Source organism: Protopterus annectens, chromosome 9.part0, assembly GCF_019279795.1.
Source record: "Protopterus annectens isolate FY-2018-M chromosome 9.part0, PAN1.0, whole genome shotgun sequence".
In the NCBI taxonomy this organism is placed as follows: Eukaryota; Metazoa; Chordata; order Ceratodontiformes; family Protopteridae; genus Protopterus; species Protopterus annectens.
In genome coordinates, this window is record NC_056743.1 from 1,503,964,647 (window position 1) to 1,503,981,941 (window position 17,295).

General features: G+C 38.6%; 1 protein-coding gene across 3 annotated transcripts in view; it reads right to left on the reverse strand.

Annotated features, from left to right (window-relative positions):
* The window catches only part of XAB2 (XPA binding protein 2), a 1,020,149-nt gene that overhangs the window by 247,749 nt on the left and 755,105 nt on the right, over nucleotides 1-17,295 (reverse strand). For all 3 annotated transcript variants that reach the window (XM_044084446.1, XM_044084447.1, XM_044084449.1), the window contains one exon: nucleotides 13,611-13,773. In XM_044084446.1, the coding sequence (XP_043940381.1) occupies nucleotides 13,611-13,773 (163 nt within the window). The remainder of the gene's footprint in view (nucleotides 1-13,610; nucleotides 13,774-17,295) is intronic.

The following is a 17,295-nucleotide window of genomic DNA, read 5'->3' on the forward strand; positions in this document are numbered from 1 at the left end:
TCCATTCTCATGTTGGCTTAGTTCTTAGAATATTTCCTGTTACTTTATAAATATAATATTCTGTATGATTACTGGTATTCTCCTTACAGGTCTGCATCCAAAATCCCAGTTCCTGTTTGTTGAGCTTCCCCATTTCACCACCATCTCTTTCTACTTTGAAATATAATTTTCTGCTTGTGCTATGTACAGCAGCTTTAACTGTGCTGCTCTGAAATACATCTTCAAATAGGGTAATCCCAGTCTGGCTTGTTCTATTGGAAGAATAAGCTTATCAACAATGAGATGTCCTTTTCCTGAATTTATTGGGTATAAAATAATATTGTCTACAAATAAAACCAACTTTCTAGATTACCAATTATATCATTGAATTTCTGAGTGCCTTATTTTTTATTGCAATGGCTCTAAATATAAAGTAACAAAGGGAAAAGAGGACACTCCTGTTGCTTCATCTTTTCAGACACAACTTATCACAGACAAACTCTCCCACTTTAATTCTTGCCTCTGATCCCATACATACCTCAAAAGTAACCTTATTACTGTATCTGGGAATGCAAATGCTCCCACTGCCCTACTCAAAATCCCAGCCTACTCTGTCAAATGCTCTTTCTGCATCAAGATCCACCAACAGCAGCAGTGTTTCCTTACATTCTATTTCTCTCTGGATCATCATTTTGTTAATGTTGTCAAATGTTTGCCTTCCCTACACAAAACCACATTGATCCATATCTGTCAATTTTGGCAACAGCTTTGCCATTCTTTTATCTAGTACATCCATAAATATTTCCACTTGTGCTCTTTCTTGATGTCCATATTTATCTGCTTTATACAATTCTCATAAAATTTTCTGAAATATCTCCAATACCACTACAGGATCTCTGGTTATTTTTCTTGTTATAGGCTCCCTAAGTTTGTCAACAACCCTTTGTACTTTCTGTTGCCTAAGTTGTTGTGCTAAACATTTTTGTGCTCTGGAGTTATCAAAAACAGTTGTTTAAAAGCAATGCATATTACCCTGACACTGCAGTTGTGCCTCTTCTTGTTCTGTCAGATTCCCCTTATTCTGCATTACTTTAACCTTTGTCAGACCCTCTCAATAATTCCTATTATTTCTTAACCATATCTTCTTTTATTTCTACCCCATTTTTAAACTCCATTTTCATTTTATCTCACTCACTACGTATAACTTCTGAAGAAATTTCTATCTCCCCTAATAATACTACCCATTCCTTAAAGTCTTCTCTTTTTTAACAGGTAGGTGGGAAAGCACAAGTGTCTCATTTTTACTTCATTACCCTGCATTTTTATTTTAGTTTTAATTGGTGCAGATCTGAAATAGTTATTGGTAGTGTGTTGAAGCTTTCAATGAAATGCACATGTTCCTGTGACATGTAATTTCTATGTAGTCTAGCCCTTTTATTGTACCTTGGGGAATAATATGTAAATTCTCTCACAGTTCCTACTACTGAATTCACATAATCTACACTAAATATTTTCACAAATCTATCCTCTTTTGATATATTTTCCCTACTAGGTCCCCCAGATACATCCTCACTGTTACAAATCAAACTGAAGTCCCCACCAAGAAATATACACTGCTGACAGCTGATTATTTCTCTCAAAAATTTCTTAAGCTACATAACAGCCATTTTTCGTGGAATATAATACATGCCAGTGTAATTCCCTCTTGCCAGTTGCCCTTTACTACCACAAATCTATTACCTTTGTTTCCTTTTCTATCACTATTGAATCTCATATAGCAATTAGTATAATTACTCCCCTTTTCTTTCATCCCTAATATTCTATTGGAATATCCATACTGAAATCCTTTCTTTATCAAATTCACATGCTCATTTCATTCCAAATGTGTCTACTGCAGCATTTTTATTTGCACTCTGTTTCTTAATATAACTCAATGCTCTTACTTATTGTTTCTTAATATAACTCAATGCTCTTACTTATTTTTCTTTACCAGTAAGGCCATTTAAGTGCCAAAATAATATGGATAATATTGTCATTATAATAACAAGTTATTGCTGACATCTATTAGACATGACAGCTTTTTAATATTTCTATTTCCAACTTTTGTGTTGCATGCACGCAGTAATGTTTGGCAGGTTAATATTTTACACAGTGGTTTCTGGTCACATCCATTTGAACCTATGTCACATTTTCAAGATTTTTTTGTTGTAATGAAAATCTCAAACAAAAAACTAGACACATTTTCAGAACACGCTCATAACCTATTAACTTAGACCAAACACCCAAAAACTATGTACATCTTCAAAAAACAAAGCTTAATCCTCCTGACAGGAACAAAGTCGCAAACTGAGAGCTGCATCCACAAATATTACCTAACCTAAAATTATTTATGCTAAATCTCATGTTATAACCTGTGCTCCCACTTAAACTGATTGTTGTCTGTTCTGTTCTCATCTCTATTCCTTCCGAGATGTGAAAAACAGCTTGTATCTTTTCAGAAAACATTAACTTTTAGCCTTATGAAAAACATCATGTGAAGACAGGTGAAGGCTGCCAGCCTAGCAAGATAGAATTTTGTAGATAGTTCTGTCATTTGTAAATATTTATGTAAGCCACAGGCTTGTTCTCTTAAATTTGAAAAGACTGCATTGGATATTGAACTGTAAAACTGTAACAGTGCACTCTGCTGTAAGAAAGCTAAGTCAAGCATTTTATGACTATCTTTGATGTCAAAATTTGGAGCCAATATGTCTAGAGAGAGGCATCCTGCCTATTGTTTTAAGATCAGAGTTAATGGCTAGAATTTACATGTATAAATGTCCTTTATTGCTCTGGTTTCTGACCAGGTGTAAAGAATGTAAATGTAGTTTCTGTTAGCCTGGGAACACCAGAGAAGTGTGAAAAATGATGTCATGTGAAGCAGCTCTGTGTTATCAATTTAAAGACAGAGAATCAGAGAGCTCTGAGCATTTGTCTTGAGAACATCCAACATCACCAGCACTGTCTTGCTCTTTATGTAAGTTTATTTTAGAACTGCGTTTCCTCTTAGAAATAGCTGGAAAGTAGGAAGATTAGACTAGTTTGTTTTTCTGTGATATCAAAACTTTTGCTACTGCATTATTTTAAGTATTTCTCTTTGATCTCTGAACTCTTGACTAGCACTGTGTAGTAAGGGGTTCACTATGAAATCTCGAAATACTGAAAGCCCGAATTTCAGTATTTCGAAATTACACTGCCAAAACCTTCAAATCCCGAAAACCCATAATTGCGAAACTCAAAATCCCAACCCTACACTACGCACAGAGCACACACATAAACATACACACAACTTCCCCCCCACAAGCACACAGTCAAACCTAGACCCCACACCCCCCTACTTATATATACTAACTCTGAGATCGCACAGACACACAGACACACAAAGGTAACTCACACCCATATCACAGTCACAACACACACTGACATACACTAAAGCCCCTAACCAACACACTTACACACACATACATACCCGAACTAACACCTAACCATTCACACACCACAACACCAGAAGCGCTAATTCAAAATCTCCGTACTTTGAATTTTGTGCTTCTGGTGTTTCGGGATTTCAAGGTTTCTGTGTTATAACTTCAAAATACTGAAATTCAGGATTTCAGTATTTCGAAATTATGAAGGGAACCTGTAGTAAGAAGTATTGTCTTGTGTTTTTATTATTTATTAAATATGTTTAAACATTTCAACTGTGGCTGTTTTATGTAGAATTAATTTAAGCTCTAGAGTACATATATTTATTTATTTTATTTATTTATTTATATTTGTTGACCGGGAGTGTCCGACTGGACGTAGGTCCATTTTCAGCGGAGGCTCGGGGAGAAAAGCTCCACAGTTAAAATAAATAGACAGTAGTTACATTGGATTACATAGCGATTAACAATTACATAGCAATTACTTACAACATATTTACAAATGAAGAACATAGTACATCAGTAGACAACTAGAATCTTTATCTGTGAAGTACATAACAGACATTAACAAATGTTAAAATAAGAAGTTCCTGCTGTATAAGTACTAGGCTTATGAGCATCTGAGCTTGCTATAATCAAGGTAGTTAGTGGAGTAGAAAGAAAGGTAGTGGTTGGATGGGGTGGGTGATATTAGAGTGGGAGGGCATAGCCAGCATGTTTTTAGGTGTGCTTTTAGTAAAGTTTTGAAGTGGGTGAATGATGGTATGGAGGTAATTGTGGGTGGGAGGGAGTTCCATAATTTGGCTATGGTGCAAAAGAATAGTGCTTCACCAGCAGAGTTATTGGCTTTAGTGATCTGCAAGTGATTTTTGTTGTTGGATCTTAGTGGTCTGGTGGTGCGATAGGGTTGGAGTAGATTCTAGAGGGATGGGACATTTAGTGGATGGTTTACTAGTTTGTGGGCGAGTGAGAGTTGATACCATTGAAGGAGGTGAGGGAGTTCAAGCAAGCCCAGTTCAGCAAGTGAGAGAGACAGTGGTGACTATGGTAGGATGCCCCTGTGGCAAATTTGGCAATTTTGTTGTAGCAGGTCTCTAGCTTGTTTAGATCGCATTGCCTTAGGTTGGTATATATTGGAGAGACATAAAGTAGGGTGGAGATAAGGTGGGAATTTGCTATTGAAATCTTTGCTGCTTTGGTGAGAAGATGCGTATTTCTGTATAACGCTCCTAGTTTTTTGTGGACTTTTTTTATGGTCATGGATATGTGAATGTCAAATTTTAGTTTATTGTCTATTTCCACTCCTAGCAATTTGGTGTGTTCAGTTGGGTATATAGTGGTGTTGTCTTTTGCTGTGATGTTAAAGTGAGAGTTGTTTTGAGTATGTTTGGTGGGTTGGAAGATGAGTAGTTTAGTTTTGTTTGGGTTGAGTATTAATTGGGCATCGGATAACCAAGTTTCAACAGAGAAAAGGCTTCCTGTGTGACTTTTTGCAGTTTGGGTAGGGACTGGGCTGAGCAGAGGATGGTCGAGTCATCTGCGTATTGTATGAGTGTGCCATGTGTGGTGGCAGAGGCTAGATTATTTGTGAAAACAGAGAAGAGTAGGGGTCCAAGGATGGATCCTTGGGGAACCCCTATGAAGACAGGTAGTTGGGGCGATATGTAATTCTGCCATACAACGGATTGTTGGCAGTCAGACAGGTAACTCTGAAACCAGTTGGTGACTGATTGTGAGAAGGATAGGTTATTGAGGACAGAGATAAGTTGTTTGTGTGGGACCATGTCAAATGCTTTAGATAGGTCTAGGAAAGTAGGAGATGAGAGATAGCCATTGCTTTTATGCTGAAGGATAGTGTTAGTAAAGGAGAGTATAGCAGTGGTGGTGCTATGGTTTGGTCAGAAACCATGCTGAGTATTGGAAAGGAGGTTGTTAGTAAGGAGGTAGTCTGAGACCTGAGAGTGTATGCATCTCTCTAGTATTTTGGAGAGTGGAGAGAGAATAGATATTGGGGCAGTAATTGGTTAGTTCTGTGGAGGATCCGCCTTTGTGGAGGGGAATTTGTAATACTTTCCACAGTGTGGGAACATAACTTTCTGACACAGATCGGTTAATCAAGATGGATACTGGGTAGGCCAGAGCATCAGCTGCGATTTGTAGGTATTCACTTGGGAGGTTGTCTGCTGCTAATTTGGTGGGTTTAAGTTTAGTTAAGAGTTTTTTTATGTTGGAGGTAGGTACAGGAGAAAAAGAGAAGGCAGTGGGGAGATTAGTAGTTGAAGGTGTGGGTTGGAGGGAGGGGGGTTGTGTTGTTTAGCTAGTGATAGTATGGCTTGTGTGAAGTGTGTGTTGAATGAGGTCACAATATTTTCTGAGGAGTGAGGGATGTTAGGAGGAGGGGTACTGACTTTACCTGGGTGGAGGATGGAGTTTATGGAGGACCAGAATTGTTTGGGGCTGTGTTCGAAGGAGTCTAGGGCAGACTGGTAGTATTGGAATTTGTCCTGTTTTATTAGCTTTTTGACTCTATTGCGTAGTTCTGGGAATTTCTGTCTAGTTGAGGGGGTCTTGGTTTTGCGCCAGTGCTCCCAGGCTTTATCTCTGTTTTTCATTTCTGACTTAGTGGTTTTCTGTAGCCACGGGGAGGGTTGTGCTTTGATTCTGGAAAGTCTTATGGGGGCATGGTAATTAAGGATGCTCAGGAAGGTAGTATTAAAAAATTCAACTGCGTCATCAAGACTGAGGTACTTTAGAGGGGCCAGTTACATTCTTTGAGGGATGAGATGAATGTGAGTGGGTTAATTTTACGTATCCGATGGTAGATGACAGGTTTAGCTTGGTATAGGTATTTTTTCAGTAGGAATGTTGGGGAGTGATCACTGAGGCTATCTGATAAGCAGCCTGTTATATATGACTGGGGGCTCTTACTGACTAGTATCCAATCCCGGGTAGTGTGCTTGCTGGAGTTTTTATTTATCCTGGTTGGCGACTGGACTAGTTGGGTGAAGCCATGAAGGTTTACATGATGGGTTGGATGGTTGCCAGAACAGGATTGCCAGTCAATACTGAAATCACCTAAAATGATAGTTTCTTGGGGGAGATGGTGGGTAGACCAGCTGAGGAGGTTTTCTAGTGGAGGGATATTTTGGCCAGGTGGGAAGTAGCATCCAATTATGTTGATGGTTTTGTTTTGGTTTATTTTGAGGTTGGTATATATTATTTCTTCACTGCCTATTTGTAGAGCTGATGATTTTAAGATCTGGATGTTTAGATGCTGTTTAAATATTATAGCTACACCACCTCCTTTCTTGTTTAGCCGGTCTACTCTTAGTATGCCATAACCTGTAGGGAGTATTTGCTCACTGGTAATGTGAGGTTTTAGCCAGGTTTCTGTCAGGATGACTATATCTGGGGAGTACAAGTCTATAGTGGCATGGAGTTCATGGACTTTGTTGGATATACTTCTAATATTTAGGCTTAGTAGAAGGAAGTCATTTGGCTTTCTATTGGCTGTAATATGGGAAAAGTTGTGGTTTCTAGTCTGATTATGAGGATTGGGGTTAGAGATGGTAGGGCCAGGGTTGGGGTGGATATCTCCACTTAGGGCTAGTTTTGATATGCATGAGGTTATTAGTATTCTCAGTTTTTGAATGTGTTTGTTTATAAGGGAAACTTTATGATTGTGCTCTTTGGGTAATAGGTATGGTGGGAGGGTTACTATGTTAAGTTGTAAGGATGCTTTATGTTTGAATAATATAGTTGATAGAATATGTGGGGGGTGCATAGGGATGGTTCTTGAGTTGGTGGGAGGGGAGTTGAGTGAAGGTGAGACATGAGTGGTGGTGTGAGTAGTAGTACAGTGGTAGTGGTTGAGTGCGGGAATGATGGAGCTTTTGGTAGGATGTAAGATATGCAAGGAGAGTGCATGCAGTGAGCATAGGTAAGGTATGCTTGTACATGTTAGTTGAGGAGGTGTGATAATAGTGGGAGCACGGAGGAGGTAGTGTTGGGTTAGCGCTGTGGTTGGCTACTGGAAAGATGGGAGGGGTTTGTGAGTGTAATAAAGGTGGGACCACTGGGGGTGGATGGGAATAGGGGGCAGGGTGGGGAGCAAAGCGGGTAGAGACCCTGTTAGTTGCTCTTATGAGGGGGCTGGAAACAATCAGGTAACAGAGTTATTTGATGAATGAACATATGATAGTGACAAGGGTGGTTGTAGTTTTAAAAATGGTGCCTGCCACAGGTAATACTTATTAACTTTAGGATTGTCTTAAGGTAATAAACAGGGAAGGGGGAGGGGAGAGCAAGGGTGTGAGCAGGCAGTTAGTGTTTGAGAAACAATCACAATTGACCACGGACTGCTCTGAAACTGTAAGTCATTTCTAAACCATTTTCAGGTGGAAAACAGGATAACCTTGTATCAGTAGGCCACTGTGGTCTCAGTTTAAATTAACAAACACACAGTATTGACCAGATTACGAATACTATCTGCTAACAGACGGGAATAAGAGAGAAAGTGGAAGATGAGTTTATGTGTGTGTGTGTGGGGGGGGGGGGGCTGCTTACAAGCCAAAGCAGAGTGCTCTCCAGGGGAAAATGAATATTGGCTCAAACAGGTGGACACATACTCAAAGTTAACATTAGTTGTTTGCAGACAGTTCAGACCCGGACTGCGCTTTTCTTATAAGAATGATAAGGGTGTACCACAGTTGAATACTTGAGTGGTGTTAGGTCTAGAAAAGAAGAGTATAGAGAGGAGTAAGCACTTTGAGATGGTAAAGATATATTATAAAGATTACAAAAAAACAAACTGAGCAAATAGCTACTGTATGCAGGAAAATGTATTGAACCAACTATTAATATATGCAGATACTGAGCCAATTGGAAAAAAATCTGTTAAAAGAAACCTCAAGACAGTTATGCAGTCACAGATAAAAAATAGCGAGCAGCACTTTGTCGAGGTTGTCTAATGTGATTCTATCCAAAAGTAACAGCACAATTATATAGAAATAATTAGACACCAATATGAGCTGTCTACATACAACACAATTACATGAATAACATTAGTGAACAAGGTGCATCTATGCAAATAGACTATACTATTATACGAAAAACAACTTGGTGCAGAGAAAATGCTAGCATGGCATAGTAACTTCCAGTAATAAAGCATAAATCATATTAGATGTCTAACACAATTCAACATAAACATATACAGTTGTAAAATGTCTAACACAATTCAACATAAATAGGCATTTACAGTTGTAAAACACTTACTGGAGAGACACTGAGCTCCTCATGGGCCCTGTAGCAGAGTGGATTGTAGTTTTAAAAATGGTGCCTGTCACAGGTAATATTTATTAACTTTGGGATTGTCTTAAGGTAATAAACAGGGAAGGGGGAGGGGAGAACAAGGGTGTGAGCAGGCAGTTCTTTGTACTGCTGCTAATGAGCCAAAGCAAAGACAAGTCAGTGTTTGAGAAACAATCACAATTGACCAAGGACTGCTCTGAAACTGTAAGTCATTTCTTAACCATTTTCAGGTGGAAAAACAGGATAGCCTTGTATCAGTAGGCCACTGTGGTCTCAGTTTAAATTAACAAACACACGGTATTGATCAGATTATGGATACTATCTGCTAACAGAAGGGAATAAGAGAGAAAGTGGAAGATGAGTGAGTGTGTGTGTGTGTGTGTGTGTGGGGGGGGGGGGACTGCTTACAAGCCAAAGCAGAGTGCTCTTCAGGGGAAAATAAATATTGGCTCGAACAGGTAGACACATACTCAAAGTTAACTTTAGTTGTTTGCAGACAGTTCAGACCCGGACTGCGCTTTTCTTACAAGAATGATAAGGGTGGTACCGCAGTTGAATACTTAAGAGTGGTGTTAGGTTCAAAGTTAACTTTAGTTGTTTGCAGACAGTTCAGACCTGGACTGTGCTTTTCTTATAAGAATGATAAGGGTGGTACCGCAGCTGAATACTTAAGAGTGGTGTTAGGTACAAAGTTAACTTACTTGTTTGCAGACCGTTCAAACCCGGACTGCGCTTTTCTTATAAGAATGATAAGGGTGGTACCACAGTTGGATACTTAAGAGTGGTGTTAGGTTCAAAGTTAACTTCAGTTGTTTGCAGACAGTTCAGACCCGGACTGCGCTTTTCTTATAAGAATGATAAGGGTGGTACCGCAGTTGAATACTAAGAGTGGTGTTAGGTTGGAGAGACACTGAGCTCCTCATGGGGCCTGTAGCAGAGTGGATTGTAGTTTTGTATATGTATATAGTGATACTGTACCGAGTCACTCTAATAAGCCTTGACTGATCAGTCTCACTTACCATTTGGATAATCATATTGCACAGTAATGGTTGGACACCCTTTCAGAAGGGCCTTTGAGTAGGTGATATTAGAGGGTGTTGGCAGCTGGTACTAACTTTTAGACTGGGTAGAAAAGAGGCACAGCTGGAGAACCTGTGCCAGCCTTCCCCAGGAGTGTCTGTGTGGTTGTATATAACTCTTATCTCAAAGTGTGTGTTTGTCAGCTACTTGGGCACGGACACGAAGCGCTGGCTGGATAGAGAGAGTACTGGAGGTTTTAGCTTGCCCACTAGGCTGAGATCTGGACCCTATAGCTGTGCCAGTGGGGAGACTTATTGGGGACCTGGAGAGAAAGGGAGAAACCAGCCCCACACTGACTGTGATATATGTGTGCTCTTAAAGGAAATTGTACTTTACTGTGTGTGTACTTATTATCCTTTCCCTATATGGACGCCCCTCACTGGTGTTAGCGGTGAGGACTGAGGCTCCTTGACTGCTGCCCAGTGCATGGGCGTCACACAGCACTGCCTATCTTTAAATAAAAGTAAATTATACACTATTCTATTAAATGCAGTGAAGCAATAAGGCTGTCAGGGAAGCTGATATCTTTTATTCACTTCCAATAATTACAAAGTTTATTTTTTACTGAACCATTTTTGCCCTTGTTCCTTAAATTTTGTATTTCCCCTCAAGAAACCATGCTCAGAACTCTCATGATTAATTGCTTGCACCTGAAGACAGCTTGTTTTCATGGAAACATAAGAACAGAATGTACAACTGTCTTTGACTGCAGACTTAACTTCCACTGAAAATTTGCTAAAGGAAAAAAAAAAACAGCTAATATCACTGCATACTGAAAAAGCTTAGTACTTCTCATGGCAGTCATCATTTTGTCTTATTTTTCAGGCCTACTTGCTTACAGAAAACACTTGTTTTAGATTTAGCCAAGGGCATTAATCCAGACATTCAGCTATGCACATATAATATAATATAATATAATATAATATAATATAATATAATATAATATAATATAATATAATATAAGTACACTTTTACACCCCATTCCCCACCACAAGAGCCCACAATTATAGGATATTAATAAATGTACTTTTGAACAGCCTTTCTTCTCCTTTTACATTGTAATGCCTGCATGTCTTAAAACTAAAAAAGCATGTTTACATTAATATCTATCATATACACCAATGAAAAAATTCACCCTCACCCCAACATTTAAGATACCCCCGACTACCAAAGACACACATCTCCTTTACTGTATAACATGCAATTTATATCATGAAATGTTTTACACAAACACTATTAAGAACAAAAGTTGCTTTACTTACAGTTACTTTTTTCCTCATTTAGTATACTTTATCACACTAGTGACAAAGTGGGGTATATGCTTTACAGACCACCCTCAAGTTTAACAAAGTCAACAAACACCCAATCTTTCTCAGACACTTTTTCTTGCAAAGTCATAGTTTACAAATGTGATTGATGCTTTATAGTCTCACATTTTTTTCATCATTTTCATTATTGGTCATCATCTTTTTCATCTCCATCTCCCAGCATTAGACTCTGGGTGAAGTCCAAAGTACTCCCAATTCTTCTAGGCAACTCCTGTGTTGTTGTTTTTTTTTGTCTGTCAAGCATTTTCCTTCAGGACAATGGAAAAGGTTAAACTGGCAAAGTCTCCATGAGTTTTATCAGAAAAATGAGATGTGGAGTCCCCTTCTGCTTGATAGTTCACTTTTTGATAAACATTTGTATTTCCTCCTTAGTCTGTTCTGCACCAAGAATTGTCTTTGATCCTCCTGGAAAATATATTCTGAAGATGACTGAATGTATCAGTTTGAATCTCACATCTGCCTCCTGACATTCCCTGACTGCTGGGATAAATTTGCTCCTCTTCTGCCTGGTATACAATGAGTAATTATTTTCCACAAACACTCTAGTGTCTCTAATTTTAATGCTTTGCCCATCTGCCACATTTTTATAAGGATCGACTCTTTCTGCTGGTATTATTGCATCTTTACTAATATAGGTCTTGGCTGCTTCCTCATGGCTAGGTTTGGAGCATACACTTGATGTGCCCTTTCAACTAACAAATCCTTATGTCTAACACCTGTCCAGTTGCTTATTTGTGCTTTCATAAAAGTAATACAATCTGTTCCTTCCAATTTCTCTGTTACAGAAGAAAATCTCATTTTTTTTCTGTGTGATCTGTCTTCCAACTACAATTTTTTGAAACACCTCTTCTTGAGAAGTCTTGCACTCAGCTAGGCTTTTATTCAACTCCTTCTGTGATTTTTGCAGTAGTTTTACAAGTTCATCTGAATTGCTAGTTAAATATTCTTTCTTCTGTTTTTCCATTTATTATTTGAGTTGATATACTCCTTCAATGTTTTGTTTATTTTAATCAGCACTGAGTACATTTGATTTATTTTCCTCTAAATTACTGGATGCCGTCTACTGTACCAAAGTTGGAGCTTTAACTGCTTTTTGCTAAACAGCTATTGGATTCTTCCCACTTAGTGTTTTTCTCTTCACCTTTTCTAGTTGATTTTCTTTCAGGTTCTCTACATTTCTTCTCTACTGGCATCAAGGTCATGTACTTACTAGCCAGTAAGAGAATCTTACTTCTTACTGAAACTGGCAGAATTACTAGCTCTCATTTCTCAAGTTACTTTTTTTCACACTGGGAGAGATGAAATTAAATTGATGATCAGTGTGCAGCCATCCTGGAATCCTTGTACAGAATTCTTGAGCAAAGAAGTTGTGAGGTACAGATTTGATTCTGCCTTCTAAATGTGGTTTGTAAAAAATATATAATGAACACCTTTACAAGCTAGGTTATCTAAGAGGGCTGTTATTTTTCCTAACAATGGACAATGACTCCTTACAAAAGACATAATTTGATGCAAAATTAATTAAAAAAGGCTCCACACTTCCTTATATTAAGGCTGCTAAAGGTCTATGTCCCGTCATCTGTTTTTGTTCTTTACAGGCATAACACTACTCAATGCTCATTCTCCTCTCTGCAAATATGAGCATTTCTTTAAGGGTCTGATATACAGTTACACAAAATCCATGAAAAAAAGCACCTGGAGAACAGAAAACCAGTCCACGCTTTATTGTAAAAGTAGGATGTCCACAAAATTGTTAACCTAGGTTTCGTCCACACATCAGGACTTCATCAGAACAATAAAAACTTTTTTGTAAGTTTTTATTGCTCTGATGAAGTCCTGATGTGTGGACGATTCTCTCATGCTGTGCAGCTATTTCCAAAATCATGGCATCCGACATCTTCACTTCACACTCAACCAGCTGCCCTTCTACTTGGGTTACCACCAAAGAACCAAGACATCCTCGGGACTCTCGGGGTATGAGGTTTTTTTGGGAATGGATGAAAAGTTTCCTGTTAATGCAGGTCTGCCTAAGAAAGGGTAAAGTGCATACATAAACAACAACACTCTGTTTCTCACATATTACTGATAACACTCCAAAAACAGCCTGTAATGGTAAAGAAAACACACTATACAACATTTTCACAACATTAACAAACATATTTCAGGATCAGAAATCAACTGCTATTGCCGTGAAAAATCTGTTTGTGATAATGCGCAAGTACCCAAAATTCTCATTAAGCTCGTCTTCACACAGAGTGTTTCACAAAAGGCTTATCAGATGGAGAAAATGCCGGTGCAAAAGCTTCTTTCTGCAAATTCAAACAAAGAAACATCAACATCAGAAAATACAACAGTCTAGTCAATTCACAGGACCACTCTCCCTCTTAATCAGAAGGGAAATAATCAGCCACTGTGACCAACTTTTCATTTACAGTTTAAAAAACACACTTACTCTTGGCATACTTTGGCGGACAACCATCCAGGGCTTGCTCAAAGAGGTCTCTGGCTCTTTCTAGCTTCTTTCCACCATAGCGTTCAATAAATTTGGAAAGATATGTGTTCCAAATGTCAAACACATTGGGCCACTTGAACAGAGAAATTCCACGTTCATATGCCTTGGGATTTTCAAAGGAAATATATAAATCTGTTAGCAGGTACAATGATATTACATTGCAAACAGCTTGACCATTAGAAAAAAAACCCTCCATCATGACACGGGCTGCAGTGAATGACCAATCCCTCTCTCTCTCTTTTTTTTTTTTTTTACATTTTTTAAATACAGTAACCTGCCTTGGTGAAGACAGCCATACAACAGACAAAAAACATGTAAGCATCTCAAAAGTATTACAGACCAATCACCCAAAGTGGGGGTACCTTTGCTACTGCACTGACTTTTTAAGTAACTTAGTTTTTATGGAATAAAGCTATATAGTTAAATATAAACAAATACTTCATACGCAAATAAGAACAGTCATGCTCATTTGAGTACTTCAGTCCTAAGCATTGTAGTAGTGACTAAAACAATAAATATGAAAAACTGAGTTATGAAGTACAATCACTATTAGCATTCCTGGAGATAGTTAAATACCTGCACCTAGCAAATAATGTAGAATAAGTGAACTAATAATTATAGGTAATACATAGTGCCCACTGAATGAAGGACAATAAAATGATCAGCAATAATCTGACACTTCTTACATTTAGGTGACTCAGTGTTTTTGCCCTGTTGGGTTGGCAAGGTGCCAGTGACCTACAATATGAGTGGGTTCCTCTTCTTCAAGAAAGAGGAGAACCAAGTCTGTCTTGGCCAGTAGAATGTATTAGTATTAGGCTTGCCCTATTCTTCCTTGCTTTCCTCAGAAATTTTGAAGGAAGGGAAATAGGGATGAATGCATACATTAGAGATGCAAAAACAGATTTGTTACTTTGGCTGCCATGCAGAGGCACTGCAAACTAAACCTTTGCACCTAGTGATTCAGAGAAAATGGAAAAGGCTGATCTGGGGATTCCCCAGACAAGATGAAACTTGTGTGCCCATTCTCCAGTTGTGCAGACATGAGAAAGATCTGCTTAAGGGATCTGCCAGTGTACTTTCCTCTGGGGGGATTAAAGGCTTGCAAAAATGAGGCCCCTCTGGGCAACCAGCTTCAGTAAAATCATAGCTATCCCATGTAGCCTGTCAGAAGCTGTTTTAGTTGCTGTTTATGTACCACACCAATTTCAGTTATTATTACTGTATCACCCAAATGTTGTCAGAATAAATCCATTCACATTTAAATTTCAAACAAGAAATTTCAAATTGAAAATGACATATCACAAATAACTATAACAATATTTACACATTTATAAATATGTAATGTATAACATCTAACATAACTTTCGCACATTAACGATTATACCTTCTCTAATATCTGGAGCATTTTGTGCCACAGTGACATAATACTCATTTTTTTGTTTTATTTTTTAACTGTCTATACATAATATATTTGAAAATGGCAACCCTGATATCCCCGGTGTCACTTGCATTTCATCAACATATGATAAATGCAATACACAGCTGTGCAAGATCTTACCATAACATTAGATGTTTGAATACATCAATGCTCCATAAATATTACAGATGGAACATATCCTGCCAAGGATAAAGTATGTTTAGCCAGTAAGTACACGAAAGCTTAGGTACTCCTTCAAGTGCCATTATGTCCAACCTTAGACCTAGGCACACATATTATGTGCTGGTACTTAAGGGACATACGAATGCAAAATCCTCAGAAATGTCTTATTCATTTTGTAGACTAAGGCTCTGTATAAAGAGGTTAGCCTCAGCCAAAAATGAGAGGTGGAAAATAGGTAAACAGGGATTCTATCTCTGTCTACATCAAATATGAATGAGAACAAGTGGGGCTGGAGGGAGGGTGCACACACATTGCAACAGTGATCTATTCAAACATCTACTGTTATGGTATGTTCCTACACAACTGTACTATGTTCATCACTGGATCACTGCTGCAGTAATGATGACACATGGGATGATTCTCAAAGCTTTCAAGTAGACTGTGAGGCGGTAAAAGATAAAGAACTGCAGGCCAGTAACCCTTGAAGCATGGTTCTGCAAAATCCTGTCCTGGCACTAAATTTTGTAATGAGTGGTAATAGTGTGAATGGAAGATCAAGTAGCAGCCACTAAGAAAGATTTGGAGTCAAGTCCTTTGAAAGAAAGACCTAAAAAAGACATGGCCCTTGAAGAATTAGTTTAAATATGCCATTAGAGTGACTTACTATGCAAAGAACAATAAAAGAAAATGCCGGGAGAAATCCATCTGGAAATGGTCTGCTTAAATACTGGAAGACCTTGCTGTTTACCCAGAAAGCAAATAAACAATTGATAATTTTTTCTAATTTCTTTAGTGTTGTTCAAGTAAAATCTTAACTGTCAGTCTACATCTAGTAAATAAAGAATCATTTCGTCCTAATTTTGAGGGTTAAAGCCAACAAGCAAATGTCTAACCCAGTACTATCTCTAGAAGTGCCTGTTCATCCTCTGGAAAAGCAGAGTGGATGACAAAAGTAATGGAATGAGGCAACAAAACTTTTAGTTATGTACTCACCATAACTTCAGATGTTTGGGATCCATCTCGCCTACATTCTGACTGATGGGTTCGGAGCCGATCCCTCGGCTCCGACTCGGCACGCTTATGCCAAAGAGCGAAGTCTCTTATTGGCTGAGCTTACTATATCCCAGGATGCACCACTACCAGTCCCCCAGATCTAGTTTGTCCGCATACATACACAGACACACACGCTGCTTATATAACATCGTCAGATGAAACAAGATAAAAAACAGTAGAACTCAAACCGTTCAATCTCTTCTGATCTCCAAGGCAGGGGGAAGGAGGGTGGGTATTAGGAATGTAGGCGAGATGGATCCCAAACATCTGAAGTTATGGTGAGTACATAACTAAAAGATGTTATGTGATCCTATCTCGCCTACATTCTGACTGATGGGACAGCGTCCCTAGCACCTGAATCCTGGGTGGCTCACTGGAAAACACTCCTGAGTACCGTGGAACCAAATGATGCTCGCCCTTTAGATGCCACATCCAATTTATAGTGGGAAATGAAAGTGTGCGGGTTGGACCACGTAGCCACAGCACAAATCTCAGAGATAGCGAGCTTGGAATGAAAAGCAATAGAAGTAGCCATAGCTCTAGTAGAGTGAGCTTTGATAGATGTTGTAAGTTGCTTATTTGAAGAGGAATAAGCCTGAGTTATGCAATCTCTAATCCATTTGGAGATAGTAGCTTTCGTGATGGTTTGACCCAATTTATTATCTGAAAAGGACACAAACAACTGGTCTGTTTTTCGAATTTGTTGAGTCCTGTCTAGATAGAAGCGCAATTGCCTGTGAACATCCAATTTATGGAAGGTGTATTCTGCTTCATTTGAGAATTTTGGAAAGAAAACTGGTAGCTCTAGAGATTGTTGGAGACAGAGATTAGAACAAACCTTTGGAACAAAGGATGGATTAGGCCTAAGTGATACTCTATCCTTGTGAAAAATCAAGTACGGTGGTTTGATAGATAGGGCTTGAAGCTCTGAAACTCTTCTTGCAGAGGTAATTGCAACTAAGAAGGCAG